Source organism: Heptranchias perlo, chromosome 25 (assembly GCF_035084215.1).
Source record: "Heptranchias perlo isolate sHepPer1 chromosome 25, sHepPer1.hap1, whole genome shotgun sequence".
Classification (NCBI taxonomy): domain Eukaryota; kingdom Metazoa; phylum Chordata; class Chondrichthyes; order Hexanchiformes; family Hexanchidae; genus Heptranchias; species Heptranchias perlo.
The window spans coordinates 26959044-26976353 of NC_090349.1; the positions used below are offsets into that span (position 1 = coordinate 26959044).

Here is a 17310-nt window from a genome sequence, read left to right on the forward strand (position 1 = left end):
CAAAGTCCGAAAATTTCGCAGTTGTGTCCCAAAAGAAACAACTATTTTCAACTCCCACCCACCCCTAACCCACCCGTTCTTGGGGGTTAAAATCACCCCCATAATGTAGTAATGAGGGAGTGCCGCACTGTCAGAGATGCCATCCTTTGGATGGAACATTAATCTGAGGCCCTGTATGCGAGTTTATAAAGATTCCGTGACCCTATTCAAAGAAGAGCAGGGAGTTCTCCTGGTTACATGGGCAACATTTATCCCTCAAACAACACCACCAAAACAGGCTAACTGGTCATTCATTTGTTTGCTGTTTGTGAATCCTTGCTGTGTGCAATTGGTTGGCACGTTTGCCTACATAACAGTTCAGAAATAATCCATTGGCTGTGAATGCTTTGAGGGCATTCTGAGGGCATGGAAGGTGCTATATCAATGAAACTCTTTCTTTCTTACTCCTGACCACCTCCCAGCCCACACTCATCTTCCCCCCAATGCTGCTTTTTTGTAATTTTTCTTCCATCACCCTCTCATCCACTCCAAGTTCATTTCTTCCATTAGATCCATTTCCTCCTCCCTGTCCCAATGCAACCTTTGCATCTCCAGCAATTACTTTTCTTCCATCTTCCACACAGTAACATCCAGAATTGCCGAAGGACCCCTCCTTCCTCATCTACATACTGCTCCATAACATCATACACAGGCCTGAGATTAGCCTCCATATGGACACCCAGCTCCAACCCTCCACAATCCCTGTTCAGCAGCCTCGGCTCAACTATTTAGAACTTCTTCCCTGAACCCATCAGCCTTTCTACTACTCTCTGTGTCCTTAAAAGCCTTCTTAAAGCCTCCGTTTTGACCAAATGTTCAGTCAACTTTCCTACCGTCGCTCGGTGTCCATTTTTAAAAATGTTTTCTCCCTCTGTACTGTGCCTTGGGATGTTTTCACATTAACGGCGCTATGCAAATGCAAGTTATTGTGTTACAACTCTATTTCTGACTCATGCTCCAATCTACTGAAGCTCCACACCCAGAACAGAGCCTCATAAAATTATGCTTATAGGTTACAGTACACATAAAAATGGAATGAGAAAGGGCCATTCGTTCCATATTTTGACAAACATTAACCAGTTCAAGTGATATCTGGTGGAACTATACTGTGGTTAATTGATACAAAAAAGTGTGCAAAAATTTAACTCTGCAAGGAATAATCATAAAAATCCAATCCGTGTCAAACTTTTGCGTTATGTAAATCAAATGATCCCATCGCATTTGCCATTTCAGAAAATGCCTTATTATTCTCGCCTTAAACTTTGCACTCTTTTTTCAGTCAACTGTAAAGTTTAACACAATTCTGACTGAAAATCGCAAGCTTCGTGACGAAATCAATAGCCTGCGAGTTAATAAAGAAATTTATACAAAACTCTACAACAAGCTCAGTACGAAACTACAAGAACAAAAAAAAATAATGAAAGAAATTGTTGAGGAATCTGTGCAAGCTTACGACCAACGGTGAGTACTAATCTAACCAACATCAGGTTACAAAGCAAGTGAAACTTTAGATTTTTGTTTTAAATTGGCATGCTGAACTGTGTGAAATGGCAAGGGTTTTTAAATAGCTGTTTCAGTCATGCAAAAATGAAGTGTTATCCATTCTTTCAAGTGTCAATGCAAAAGTTTTCACAGCTGGTTCAATGCTGAAATGACAGATTTGGCAAATGTTGATAGGCTGAATAATATTTACACTGTGCTCAACTCCTGGCTTGACAGTATTTTCAGTCAGTGGAGCAGTTCATAAGATGAAAATTCAAACATAGAAACAATGCAGATTGTTCATTAACAGTGCTAAAATGATAAACAGAAAAGAACATTCAGACTATTATTTAAAAGGAGCTCCACAGATAAGAACATGTTACTATCTCGTTATTTTGGCTTGGGTCCAGGCTAAAGCTCTTGAGTGTCAAAGTCTTTGCATTACCAGCATTCTAGTTATAATGTTCTTTTCAAACTGAAGCAGTTTAAAAGTTATCCCAACTTTTGGGTTTCCTCCAGATCTTAAGAGATTATGAATCTCTTCTCCCTCCATTTGTCTTATAATTTCAAAGCACATTTAATTAATATTCATTAAGCTCTCTCATTAGTGAAGAGCACTGAATGTAATTATCTTCTCCTTCCAATTTTCTCCTCTCCTATCCCAAAGGCACTGACTCAGACTGAAAGGTGGTTTTACAGGCACAGAGAACCTTCTTGAACCTTGCCCAAGTGATCATTTGTCATGTGCCAGCCTGTCGTCAAGGTGGGAAGAAGTTTTGACAATGGTGGGGGTGGGGTCACTACAGAGCTTGATTCTGTCCTTAGCTGATGTTTACATTCCTGCTTTCTAGCCGGAGTTACTTGATAGTGTTCAGGAGAGGGTATCATGACTGATTTCCCCTTTCTTGCCCAAGGGCACTCATGCCAATTGAAGGACTCCTAAAACTGCCCTGCTGAGATCAGCTAACCTAGTGCAGATCTGGGGCATCTCTGGATTGTGTGGCTCAGTTGCACACCAGGCATTACATTTCCGACTAAGCCACTGGGGGGAGCCTGAATGGTTTTTTTTAAAAGAACCTGTGGTAGACACAATTGATGATTCCTGATCTGAACCGGATTGTTTGAGAAAGGTGATGGGCGGTGACACTGTGATTCCACGCAGGGAGGCAATATCAGAGCCTGTTCATTCAGATTGTTCTTCTGCACACCTGATGACTGGTGTAAGAATAGCATAGGCAGAGGCTAGGGTCTAGGATGTCACGGAGCGGCTGAAGGGCATTCTGGAGGGGGAGGGTGAACAGCCAGTAGTCGTGGTCCATATTGGTACCAACGACATAGGTAAAAAAAGGGATGGGGTCCTGCAAGGTGAATTTAAGGAGTTAGGAGATAAATTAAAAAGCAGGACTTCAAAGGTAGTGATCTCAGGATTACTACCGGTGCCACGAGCTAGTGAGTATAGGAACAGGAGAATAGACAGGATGAATGCGTGGCTGCAGGGATGGTGTAGGAGGGAGGGATTTAGATTCCTGGGACATTGGGACCTGTACAAGCGTGACGGGTTACACCCGAGCAGGACCGGGACCAATGTCCTCGCAGGGGTGTTTGCTGGTGCTGTTGGGGAAGGTTTAAACTAGAGTGGCAGGGGGATGGGAACCTGAGCGGGGAGTCAGAAGGGAATAAAGTTGAGAACAGCAAGACAGGGGAAGACCCAGGGGAAAACTACAATACAAATAGTACAAACAGTTGTTCAAGAACAAGTGAAAGGGAAAAGCGTAGAGCAGCGGAAAGAAAGTGTACTTTAGGCACGACAGATAAAATAAAAACTAGAAGGCGTAAGGCGATTAACCCAGCATCAAAGCTGTGGCAGGGGGTTGGGAACCTGAGCAGGGAGACAGAGGAAAGCGTGTCAGGAAGGGACAGAAGGTATGGAGTAAAAGGTAAAGTGTTAAAAAAGGAAAAAGCAGGAACTAAGTGTCACAAAACATATTTGAAAGTTCTTTATCTGAATGCACGTAGCATTCGTAACAAAATGGACGAGTTAACGGCACAAATAACTACGTATGGGTATGATCTTGTGGCCATTACAGAAACATGGCTGCAGGGTGACAACGACTGGGAATTAAATATGCCAGGGTATTTAACAATCAGGAAGGATAGGCAGGAAGGAAGGGGAGGTGGGGTGGCTATGTTAATAAAGGAAGGAATCACTGTAATACAGAGAAATGATATTGGGACAAAGGATCAGGATAATGAAACAGTTTGGGTAGAGATAAGGAATAATAAGGGGAAAAAAAACACTAGTGGGCATAGTATATAGGCCTCCTAATAGTTGCAACTCTGCTGGAAGAAGTATTAATCAGGAAATAGTCGGGGCATGTAATAAGGGAACAGCTATAATTATGGGGGATTTTAACTATCAGTATGTAACTGATCCGACAAGGGGGCAAGCAACCTTGGACCTGGTCCTGTGTAATGAGCCAGGATTAATTAATAATATCCGAGTTAAGGATCCCCTTGGAATGAGTGACCATAAACATGGTTACATTCCATATCTAATTAGAGGGTGAGAAGGTTGGTTCTCAAACAAGCGTACTGAGCTTGAATAAAGGAGACTATGATGGTATGAGAACGGAATTGATTAAAGTGGACTGGGAAAATAGATTAAAGGGTAAGATGGCACATGAGCAGTGGTGTTCATTTAAGGAGTTATTTTACAACTTTCAAAAAATATATATTCCACTGAGGAAAAAAGGGTGTAAAAGAAATGACAGCCATCCGTGGCTAAGTAAAGAAATTAAGGATAGTGTCCGACTAAAAACAAGGACATATAAGGTAGCCAAACTTAGTGGGAGGATAGAAGATTGGGAAGTCTTCAAAAGACAGCAAAAAGTAACTAAAGGATTGATTAAGAAAGGGAAGATAGATTATGAAAATAAATTAGCAAAAAATATAAAAACAGATAGCAAGAGTTTCTACAGTTATATAAAAAGAAAAAGGGTGGCTAAGGCAAACGTAGGTCCCTTAGAGGATGAGACCGGGAAATTAATGGTGGGAAACATGGAGATGGCAAAAATGCTGAACAAATATTTTGTTTCAGTCTTTACGGTAGAGGACATTAAGAATATCCCAACACTGGACAAACAGGGAGCTCTGGGGGGGGGGGGGGAGGAGCTAAATTTGATTAAAATCACTAAGGAATTGGTACTCAGTAAATTAATGGGACTCAAGGCGGATAAATCCCCTGGACCTGATGGCTTACATCCTAGGGTCTTGAGGGACGTGGCAGCAGGGATTGTGGATGCTTTGGTAATAATTTTCCAAACTTCTCTGGACTCGGCAAAGGTCCCGGCAGATTGGAGAACTGCTAATGTAACACCCTTGTTTAAAAAGGGTAGTAGGCAGAATGCTGGAAATTATAGACCAGTTAGCCTAACATCTGTGGTGGGTAAAATTTTGGAGTCTATTATTAAGGAGACAGTAGCGGAACATTTGGATAAACATAATTTAATAGGACAAAGTCAGCATGGCTTTACGAAGGGGAAGTCATGTCTGACAAATTTGCTTGAGTTCTTTGAGGACATAACGTGCAGGGTGGATAAAGGGGAACCAGCGGACGTAGTGTATTTAGACTTCCAGAAGGCATTCGACAAGGTGCCACATAAAAGATTATTGCTCAAGATAAAGAATCACTGGATTGGGGGTAATATTCTGGCATGGGTGGAGGATTGGTTATCTAACAGGAAGCAGAGAGTTGGGATAAATGGTTCATTCTCGGACTGGCAACCAGTAGCCAGTGGTGTTCCGCAGGGGTCGGTGCTGGGTCCCCAACTCTTTACAATCTATATTAACGATTTGGAGGAGGGGACCGAGTGTAACATATCAAAGTTTGCAGATGATACAAAGATGGGAGGGAAAGTGGAGAGTGAGGAGGACATAAAAAACCTACAAGGGGATATAGACAGGCTGGGTGAGTGGGCGGAGATTTGGCAGATGCAATACAATATTGGAAAATGTGAGGTTATGCACTTTGGCAGGAAAAATCAGAGAGCAAGTTATTATCTTAATGGCAAGAAACTGGAAAGTACTGCAGTACAAAGGGATCTGGGGGTCCTAGTGCAAGAAAATCAAAAAGTTAGTATGCAGGTGCAGCAGGTGATCAAGAAGGCCAACGGAATGTTGGCTTTTATTGGTAGGGGGATAGAATATAAAAACAGGGAGGTATTGCTGCAGTTATATAAGGTATTGGTGAGACCGCACCTGGAATACTGCATACAGTTTTAGTGTCCATACTTAAGAAAAGACATACTTGCTCTCGAGGCAGTACAAAGAAGGTTCACTCGGTTAATCCCGGGGATGAGGGGGTGGACATATGAGGAGAGGTTGAGTAGATTGGGACTCTACTCATTGGAGTTCAGAAGAATGAGAGGCGATCTTATTGAAACATATAAGATTGTGAAGGGGCTTGATCGGGTGGATGCGGTAAGGATGTTCCCAAGGATGGGTGAAACTAGAACTAGGGGGCATAGTCTTAGAATAAGGGGCTGCTCTTTCAAAACTGAGATGAGGAGAAACTTCTTCACTCAGAGGGTAGTAGGTCTGTGGAATTTGCTGCCCCAGGAAGCTGTGGAAGCTACATCATTAAATAAATTTAAAACAGAAATAGACAGTTTCCTAGAAGTAAAGGGAATTAGGGATTATGGGGAGCGGGCAGGAAATTGGACATGAATTTAGATTTGAGGTTAGGATCAGATCAGCCATGATCTTATTGAATGACGGAGCAGGCTCGAGGGGCTGATTGGCCTACTCCTGCTCCTATTTCTTATGTTCTTATGTTCTTATGTTCTCAGGCCTGGGACCAGGTTGCTTTGCCACCGTTTCAATTTAGAATTGATGCTGTTGCTGCTGTGGAACCTTAAAAAAAGGTCTTGCCTGGTATGTAAAAAGCTTTTTAGAAGAAAAAAAATCATGGACCTCTGCATTAGAAGGGCTGTCCAACTCTCTCCTGACATGATTGCTCAAATCCCCCCTGTCCACAGGACAGATTTTCTCGGCCAGTATCCTGTGGATAAAGGAATGGAACATGTTGGGAAAACCAATATGATATCTGTGCTACTCAGAATTGGGACTGTGCATAACGATTCATAGAAGCTCTGCTCATAATCTGCATAACTTCTGTAGTGTTTTTGGTGTTTCAAAAATAAATGATTATTTTCTCATTCCTAGGATGGAGGCAGAAACTAGAATAAACGCTGTTAAGGAACGGAGTGCAAAAGACATCATGCTGTATAACACGGAGATAAAGGAACTAATGCGTATTATTGATCATGAAGCCAAACTTAAAGACTTTATGCTGATTAAATTTCGACAGCTTACGCGAGAAGGTATATATCTTTAGCAAAGTTAAAAAGTTGTTTTTTATTTGCCGAAATAAGATGAGGTATACCTGGTATCTCAAGCACTTGAGCATTTCTTCTAACTAGAAATTCCGAGTCCAAATTTTTTTCAAATTTGTTCTCTGGATGTGGACAAATCTGGAAAGGCACATTCATGCCATCCCTAATTATCCTGAGAAAGTGGAAGTGGGCCTTCTTCTTGAAATGCTACAGTCCTTGTGCTGATTCTGCTTCCATGATGATGGTAGGTAGGGAATTCCAGGATATTGATCCAGTGATAAAGGAACAGTGAGATATGTCCATGCAAGGACGGGGTGTGACTTGGAGGGGAACTTGGTGGTGATGGTTTTCACATGACGTCGCTGCTCTTGTCCTTCTCGGTTGTAGAGGTTGCAGTGGAGGAAGGTGCTGTCGAAGTAACCTTGGTGAGTTTCTGCAGTGCATCCTGTAGATAGTACGTACTGCAGCCACCGTGTGCCAGTGATGGAGGTGTGCCAGAGATGGAGGAGTGTTGAGCTTCTTGAGTGTTGTTGCAGCTGCACAGATCCAGGTGAGTGATGAGTATTCTGTCACACCCCTGACTTGAGCCTTGTAGAATGTGGAGTGACTTTGAGGATCAGGAGGTGAGCCACTCATCACAGAGTATCCAGCTTGTGTCCTTCTCTTGTAGCCATGGTATTGATATGGCTGGTCCACTTAAGGTTCTGGTCAATGGTGACCCCCAAGATGTTGATGGTGGAGGACTCAGAGATGGTGGTGCCATTGAAGGTCACAGGGAGATGGCTGGGCTTTCACTTTTTCAAGATGGGAGTGCTAAATACTGACACTTGGTACCAAAACTGGAAGTGTTCTATTCCCCAACTGCAGACATCACTCCCTTTGATGGGCCCAAAATAATTACAAAAAAAATAGAAACAAAAATAGTAAGTCAGGAAATCTATTCAGAAATGAAAATTGGTGTTTGTGTAAAAGACCTCACAAATAGAAAATCTATTAAGATCTTATAATAAAATATTTTTTATTGCATTTCTAGATCACTCTCAGGATAAAATTGGAAAGAAAACGGCTCAAGAAATTGAATATGAAGCTTATGAAGAAATACATAAACATCTCAAAGATCTGACAGGAAAAGAAAACCTTTACAGTCTAGGTGCTGAGTTTATTGCCACGGAGGAGAAAAACTATGCACTGTTTAATTTTATAAATGAAATTAATATTCAACTAGAACGTAAGCAAGAGACGATCCAGAATATTAAGGTCTGTGAAGTATTGCTGTGTAACATTCCTTCATTGCTACAGCATTAGGTTTCTTTTTGGAATGGTTTTACATTTAGCTACACATGGTGTCGAGACAGTGGGTTACATCATTAATGGATCATTTATACTGCAAAAGTTTGATCAGTGTTGAGCAATGTTGGGGTAGCCTAAAGGCAAGCCTGGCAAAGCGTCAGTGTTTATCTCTAAGGTATACGAATATTCTTCAGAATCTAATAGGATGCTTGAGGCGGTATAGTGTATTACAGTTCCAATGAGGTAGATTTTCAAATTGTCGCCCGGGCATAAAGAATGTAAGAACATAAGAAATAGGAGCAGGAATAGGCCATATGGCCCCTTGAGCTTCCCCTGTCATTCAATAAGATCATGGCTGATCGTTGACCTCAACTTCACTTTCCCACCCCATTCCCATATCCTTTGATTCCCTTAGTGTTTAAATGTCTATCGATTTCAGTCTTGAGTATACTCAATGACTGAGCATCCACAGCCCTCTGGGTAGAGAATTCCAAGGATTCATGACCCCCTGAGTGAAGAAATTTTTCCTCATCTCGGTCCTAAATGGCCGACCCCTTATCTTGAGACTATGACCTCCAGTTCTAGACTCTCCAGCCAGGGGAAACAGTCTCAGCAGCTACCCTGTCAACCTTTTAAGAATTTATACATTTCAATGAGATCACCTCTCATTTTTCTAAACTCCAGAGAATAGAGGCCCATTTTATTCAATCTCTCCTCATAGGACAATCCTCTCATCCCAGGATTCAATCTGGTGAACCTTCGTTGCACCGCCTCTAAGACAAGGCGACCAAAACTGTACACAGTGCTCCAGATGTGGTCTCATCAGAGCCCTATATAATTGCAGCAAAACCTCCTTACTTTTGTACCCCAATGCCCTTGCAATAAAGGCTAACATACCATTTGCCTTCCTAATTGCTTGCTGTACCTGCATGTTAACTTTCTGTGATTCATGTACAAGGACACCCAAATCCCTCTGACTACCAAAACTGGCGTAGCGGATTGGTCATCTGTTATAGAGGTCGTCTGATTTTCATTTCTATTCCGCCAGTTTTACGCTCGGTCACAAGTTGAAAATCTACCTCAATGTTTTGTAACATGGCATAGTAGAATGTTGGTTCATACCTACAAGTGCCAGAGGGTAGCACCAAGTCGAGTGCAGCCATGTCTCACAGAAAGGGTAATCCCCTCTCAACACCTCCCCCCCCCCCCCCCCCCCCAACCCCATACTGCTATCATTGTCAGTGGCCAGTTAGAGCTGCAGTGTCAGAGGCCTGGAAGTAGGCTATGTTCCCTGCCCCCTTACCCAGGAAATGGAGATGAGAAACCTAAAATTGGGGAAGGAGACAAAAAACAAACAACTTAGGGGGAGTGTGATTGGTCATCATCAGTACCATGTGACAGACTCATAGTGAATTGGCAATCCGTTTTACACCATGCGAATTGGGCGCAGTGTAAAACGGGTTGCCGATTCGCTCTGAGCCTGTTTTGTGCTACTAGCGAAGACCAGTTTCACCTCCGTTATCTTCTTTTATATTTTTCATTTGAAGAGGAACTTGGTAGTTTACAAAAAAAACTGCTGAGTGCATCCAACCGTATATTTTAGGCTTCTAACAAATGCAGTTTGAAGTTGCAAAGGAAGAACTTGCATTTATATAATGCCTTATCACTTCCTCAGGATATCCCAAAAGCACTTTACAAACAATGGATGACATTTGCATTGCAGTCACTGTTGTTAAATCAGCAAATTTTCATATAGCAAGGTCCCACAAACAGCAAATGAATAACCAGATAATGGAGGCTGAGGGAGGAAAGTTGGCCAGGATAATAAGAAAACTCCCCGTTCCTCTTCAAGTTTTCCATGGAATATTTTATGTCTACCTCAGCAGATAGACAGAGCCTTGGTTTGATGTCTTCTCCAAAAGGTGGCAGCTCTGAAAGTGCAGTACCCCCTCAGTAATGCACTGAAATGCTAGCCTACATTACATGCTCAATTCCATTGTAGTTAGTCTAATTGGTTTTGCAGGAAATCTGTATTAAGATCATTTATTATTTCAGCTGTGTTAATTTTGAAGGTTGTTGGCTAATTGACCTTTTGAGTTCTTTTTTGTGGTCAGGTGGGCTACTTGCATGGAAAATAACCATCGCTCCTTTAGCAGCACCTCTGGTATAAACACCAGCATTGCATCATGCCCCAATCTCAAGCACCTCCTATTAGCCATTATTTTAAAATTCATTTGCTAACCTCTGTAATGGCTTAGTAGGCAAAAACAGCATATGGTTTGTTTCAAAGCTATACAGAGCAGAGCAGGGCAGGCCTCAGGTTTGATCCTTGGTCTATGCTGAGTACAGTAGAACCATGATTATCTAAATGACAAAACCCATCTTTCTGATCATACACCTGAATTTTCATGAAACAAAGTCTTGAATGAGAAATCAAAGTACATACTGTTTCTTTTGTGTGTACAGTACTTGTCTTGATTTCTGTACCTAGAATATTTTGTATCATACAAGCTAGCAACAATGGTATTTAGGACTTTAATATTCAATAATTTTGATAAACTTAAAATATTACATTTTTTTAAATGTGCAGGATGAAATATTACAATTTGAAAACCAACGAAGCCAAAATGAGGAAGACATACACGCTCGTATAAAAGAAACAGAGGTATTATTACTGTATCTTATAATATAGAAAGAACATTTGGTCTTAATTAGTCCAGATTGCAATATCTTCTTCTATGTCACTACTCTTTCTCTTCACACTCCTTCCATTTTCACCACACTGATTGCCTCAGTCTCTCTCTCTCTCTCTCTCTCTGCCTCAGTCTCTCTCTCTCTCTCCCTCTAACTGAACAGCCAGCACATAGTCTAGCAGTTGAGTCTTCTGTGATAGACAGATTGCAAGTATGCAGTAGGAGAAATGAGGAAGGCATAACACTTGTGAAATGGTACAGTGGAGGACAGGACATGAGGAGCAGTGAATTAAAATTTCAGTACTGTTGTCAAAGAACATAGTTTCAAAAAATATATATATTTTTGAAGGGGTAAATTATAGTGATAATCTCGATGAGAAAGAAACAAAGGCTTGCATTTATTTAGCATCTTATCATGTTTTTGAAAAACATCTCAAAGCACTAATACAATTACTTTTTGTATTGCAGTCACTATTATAAAGGCAAATGCAGTAGCTAATTTTCACGGCACAATCTCAAAAGTAGTAATGAAATGAATGACCAGATATGTGCTTTTTTTTGGTGGTTTTGGTTGAGGGAAGCTATTCTTTGAAAAGTGACATGGGATCTTTTATGTTCATCTGATCAGGCAAACGGAACCTCGGTTTAACATTCATAGAAATATAGAAACATAGAAAATAGGAGCAGGAGTAGGCCATTCGGCCCTTTTGAGCCTGCTCCGCTATTCAATATGATCATGGCTGATCCTCTATCTCAATACCATATTCCCGCTCTCTCCCCGTACCCCTTGATGCCTTTTATGTCTAGAAATCTATCTAGCTCCTTCTTAAATATATTCAGTGACTTAGCTTCCACAGCCTTCTGTGGTGGAGAACTCCACAGGTTCACCACCCTCTGAGTGAAGAAATTTCTCCTCATCTCAGTCCTAAATGTCCTACCCCATATCCTGAGACTGTGACCTCTCGTTCTGGACCCCCCAGCCAGGGGAAACATCCTCCCTGCATCCAGTCTGTCTAGCCCTGTCAGAATTTTATATGTTTCAATGAGATCCCCTCTCATTCTTCTAAACTTGAGTGAATACAGGCCGAGTCGACCCAATCTCTCCTCATACAACAGTCCTGCCATCCCAGGAATCAGTCTGGTGAATCTTCGCTGCACTCCCTCTATGGCAAGTATATTTTTTCTTAGGTAAGGAGACCAAAACTGCACACAATACTCCAGGTGTGGTCTCACCAAGGCCCTGTATAACTGCAGTAAGACATCCTTGCTCCTGTACTCAATTCCTCTGGCAGTGAAGGCCAACACACCATTTGCCTTCCTAACTGCTTGCTGCACCTTCATGTTTGCTTTCAATGACTGGTGTACAAGGACACCCAGATCCCTTTGTACATCAACATTTCCCAATCTATCACCATTTAAATAATACTCTGCCTTTCTGTTTTTCCTTCCGAAGTAGATGACTTCATATTTATCCACATTATATTGCATCTGCCATGTATTTGCCCATTCACTCAACCTATCTAAATCGCCTTGAAGCCTCTTTGCATCCTCTTCACAACTCACGATCCCACCTAGTTTTGTGTCGTCAGCAAACTTGGAAATATTACATTTGGTTCCTTCATTGATATATGTTGTGAATTGCTGGGGCCCAAGCACTGATCCCTGCGGTACCCCACTAGTCACTGCCTGCCACCCGAGAAAGACCCATTTATTCCTACTCTCTGTTTCCTGTCTGTTAACCAATTTTCAATCCATGCCAGTATATTACCCCCAATCTCATGTGCTTTAATTTTGCACACTAACCTCTTATTTGGGACTTTATCAAAGGCCTTCTGAAAATCCAAATAAACCATATCCACTGGTTCTCCTTTATCTATTACATCCTCAAAAAACTCCAGTAGGTTTGTCAAACATGATTTCCCTTTTATAAATCCAAGTTCACTTTGTCTAATCCTGTTGATATTTTCTAAGTGTCCTGTTATCACATCCTTTATAATAGACTCTAGCATTTTCCCTACTACTGATGTTAGGCTAACTGGTCTGTAGTTCCCTGTTTTCTCTCTCCCTCCTTTTTTAAATAATGGGGTTACATTTGCCACCCTCCAATCTGCAGGAACTGTTCCATAATCTATAGAATTTTGGAAGATGACAACTAATGCATCCAATATTTCCATGGCTACCTCTTTTAGTACTCTGGGATGCAGATTATCAGGCCCTGGGGATTTATCGGCTTTCAGTCCCATTAGTTTCTCCAGCACTATTTTTTTACTAATACTAATTTCCTTTAATTCCTCCTCCTCACTAGTCCCTTGGTTCCCTGGGAAGTTGTTTATGTCCTCTTCCGTGAAGACAGAACCAAAGTATTTGTTTAATTGCTCTGCCATTTCCTTGTTCCCATTATAAATTCTCCCGTTTCTGACTGTAAGAGACCTACATTTGTCTTCATTAATCTTTTTCTTTTTACATACTTGTAGAAGCTTTTACAGTCCACTTTTATGTTTGTGCAGGTTTACTCTCATACTCTAGGGAAGAGCAAGGATGTGATAGGTGGATAGAAGGAAAGAGATGAGGGAGGTAAGGGGGATATAGACATAGAGAAGGAAGGGGCAGAGAAGGAGAGGGGGGAAAGTGGATTGGAGGGAAATAGTGGGGAAGCTGGCAAACTCTCAGCTGGGGGACAGGTTATGTTACACTGTACTTCCTCCCATCTGGTCCCAATTAGAGTGTTGGATCAGGTGCCCTTACCTTCTCCTGTCTGTTTTTTCTCAATAGAGGGGGAAGAGGTGGTGGTAAAGTGCCCTATGCCTGTATTTTCTTCTCAATAGGGGACACGGGTATACTTTTTCCTTTTCCAGCCCCAGAGCAGATCGTGAGCAACATCCAGACTTAGCTGACAAGTGGCAGGTAACATTCACACCACATAAATGCCAGGTAATGACCACCTTGAAAAAGTGAAAGCCCAGCCATCTCCCTGTGACCTTCAATGGCACCACCATCTCTGAGTCCTCCACCATCAACAGCTTGAGGGTCACCATTGACCAGAACCTTAAGTGGACCAGCCATATTAATACCATGGCTACAAGAGAAGGGCACAGGCTGGGTACTCTGTGACGAGTGGCTCGCCACCTGACCCTCAAATCCACGATCTACAAGGCTCAAGTCAGGTGTGTGACAGAATACTCACCACGCGCCTGGATCTGTGCAGCTGCAACAACACTCAAGAAGCTCAACACCACAAAGGACAGCGCCCCACCTTTGAACTCAATATTCACCCCTCCAACACTGGCACACCTCCATCACTGGCACACTGTGGCTACAGTATGTACGATCTACAGGATGCCCTGCAGAAACTCACCAAGGTTACTTCGACAGCACCAACCTCTACAACCAAGAAGGACAAGAGCAGCGACGTCATGTGAAAATCATCACCAAGTTCCCCTCCAAGTCACTCCCCATCCTTACAAGGACATGTATCACTGTTCCTTTATCACTGGATCAATATCCTGGAATTCCCTACCTCACACTATCATGATAGCACAATCAGCACAAGGACTGTAGCATTTCAAGAAGAAGGCCCACCACCACTTTCTTGTCGAATTTGTCCACATCCCAAGAATGTAGGAACAGGAGTAGGCTATTCAGCCCCTTGATCCTGTTCTGCCATTCAAGTAGATCCTGGCTGATCTGCATCTTAACTCCATTTAGCTGCATTGGCTCCATATCCCTTAATACCCTTAATTAACAAAAATCTATCAATCTCAGTAAATCCCACTGCACCCATCTGAGACAACGTGCGCTGATCCCGCCAAGTTTCTAGGTTCAGCATAATTTCCGTAATGCACCCAAGCTGCAAGCTTAACGCCTGGGGTTGGTTGCTCGCCCTTTAGAAGATAGGAATTTGTGTGCTGCTGCAGGTCTTAAAGGTCTGTAGCAGCTTAAAGGGGCAGTTTGTTCATGTGGGTACTGATAAAAATTATCTGCCAAATTGTGTGTGTAATTTGACATTTTACAATTACAGTCCCATCACTTAAAACATCCACGTTTAAAATGGGCAGTCGCTTATGTCGGCCAAAAAGTGATAATCATTATCATTTGCACCAACATCAATATCAAAGCTGCCAGTTATAGCGTCTTAAGTGATCCGTTTATTTCGGGCAGAATCAGCTGTGCTTGTTATCTTCTTCATACCTTGTTAAGGTGCACTGAATGCAAGAACAAACATAAGTAAGTAAATAACACCTCGTTAATGTTCAGTTACCTTTTGAGTACTTAAGCCCTCCTAATCCTCTTTAAGTGGTGTGGGGTTACAGTTGTAAACTGACTGCAGTTTAAATAAAGCTTCAGGTCAGAGTGGAGCTACACAGAAGGAACTTTCTTGTTGATTACTGAAATAATGGCTACCACGTTATACTGGCCATCACAGTGAACTCTGGTGATTTAGAGACTATGCAAAAAGAAAATTCGCTACCTTATCATTTATAATGTGGAGATGCCGGTGATGGACTGGGGTTGACAATTGTAAACAATTTTACAACACCAAGTTATAGTCCAGCAATTTTATTTTAAATTCACAAGCTTTCGGAGATTTTCTCCTTCCTCAGGCAAATGTTGCCTGAGGAAGGAGAAAATCTCCGAAAGCTTGTGAATTTAAAATAAAATTGCTGGACTATAACTTGGTGTTGTAAAATTGTTTACAATTATCATTTATAGATGAACATCATTAATAGCATTCATATGAACATGTGTTTTCAAGGCTGAGATAGATAAATTTTTGGACTCTAGGGGAATCAATGGATATGGGGATCAGGCGGGAAAGTGGAGTTGAGGTCGAAGATCAGCCATGATCTGATTGAATGGCGGAGCAGGCTCGAGGGGCCGTATGGTCTACTCCTGCTCCTATTTCTTATGTTATGTTCTAATGTGCCCGCTATGAGTGGTGGGGACTGTATCTCTAGTTACTTTATCGGGTATAGCCCCAAAATTTAACTATCCCACCTTGGTTATTATAATTGCAAGACTCATAGTGCTTATGTTAATCGGATAAAAATGTTAAATTTAATATTTTACTGCTCCCAGCTTCTCCTGGAGAGAGAGCTTTGCTAGTTTCAACAGGTCACCCTTGAGAATGAAGGAGGAGAAATTGTTTGGAAAGGGAGTTCCTTCTTGATTGTCTCAAGGATCCTGTTCACTATGACCACAGCAATTTCCTTACCAGGTCGTTCTCTTCATTAAAGAAGATGCTTTGGACCCTGGAAAGAAATCTATTTTAAAAATCTAAGTTATTTAAGAAGTGTCCTGTGAATCTCTTTTTTTTATTTAACTGTGTGAACACAGATACCTAAAAATATATTTGGATTCTGTTGCTGATAACAAAGAGTGGATTTTATATATGATTTTCTAAAATCGTTATTTTATCTATTATAGAATAGAATTATAGAATCTTACAGCACAGAAGGAGGCCGTTCGGCCCATCGTGCCTGTGCCGGCTCTTTGAAAGAGCTATCTGATTAGTCCCACTCCCCTGCTCTTTCCCCATAGCCCTACAATTTTTTCCTTTTCAAGTATATATCCCATTCCCTTTTGAAAGTTACTAATGAATCTGCTTCCAGCACCCTTTCAGGCAGTGCATTCCAGATCGTAACAACTCGCTGAGTAAAATTTCTCATCTCCCTTCTGGTTCTTTTGCTGACATGGGCAGATACCTGCTACAATCCAGCAATGCAACATCCCCATTGCCATTGCTGAGATTCTTTCTGGTGTCATAGTATCTAATTCTACACATACCCTCAAGATAATATAATAGTTGACTTGATTGTCTTGTCTTATTATTGACTAACTTTGACATATTGTAAAATAGAAATATAAGTTGTCTGTTGTTGTCTACAGGAAACTCTGGAAAATACAACCCAACTGGCTAATAAATATGAAATGATGCACACACATGTTAGCAAAACACTAGATGAATTGAAATCTAACATAGAGTCCCTTTGCAAGAAAATACATTGCGACCTAACGCCAATCCAGCAGAAATTGTGTGGCAGTGAAGGCATCTTGAATTCCAATGCACTGGATTATTTAGGTGAGTGCAATACAACCTTACTGCTATCAATCAGAAATAGGAAATAAAAATTTGACTGGTAGATCTAGTACAGAGGTTCCCAAACTGGAGGCACGCCAAGGATATTGGGGGGGGGGGGGGGGACACGGCACGAGGAGGACAGTCACCAATGCAACCTCGCATAGCCAGAGGAAGTGCATCAAAAGTCTGAATTTCGTTAAATTTGCTCAGTTTCTTTAAAATTTTAAGTTTAAATTTTTTAAATGTACACATCGTGCAGTCTTGCATAGAACGATCCCAGCATACCGGGATGTTTGAATTCCCGCCAATTTCTAGAAACGGAGGGTTGGACCAA

The 17310-nt window shown here is 41.6% G+C and overlaps 1 protein-coding gene across 1 annotated transcript in view; it reads left to right on the plus strand.

Moving 5' to 3' along the window:
• LOC137342314 (coiled-coil domain-containing protein 63-like) overlaps positions 1-17310 on the plus strand; it is a 49801-nt gene that overhangs the window by 22218 nt on the left and 10273 nt on the right. Inside the window, exons 5-9 of the mRNA XM_068006254.1 lie at positions 1319-1500; positions 6745-6902; positions 7948-8171; positions 10795-10869; positions 16784-16976. Of these exons, the coding sequence (XP_067862355.1) occupies positions 1319-1500; positions 6745-6902; positions 7948-8171; positions 10795-10869; positions 16784-16976 (832 nt within the window). The remainder of the gene's footprint in view (positions 1-1318; positions 1501-6744; positions 6903-7947; positions 8172-10794; positions 10870-16783; positions 16977-17310) is intronic.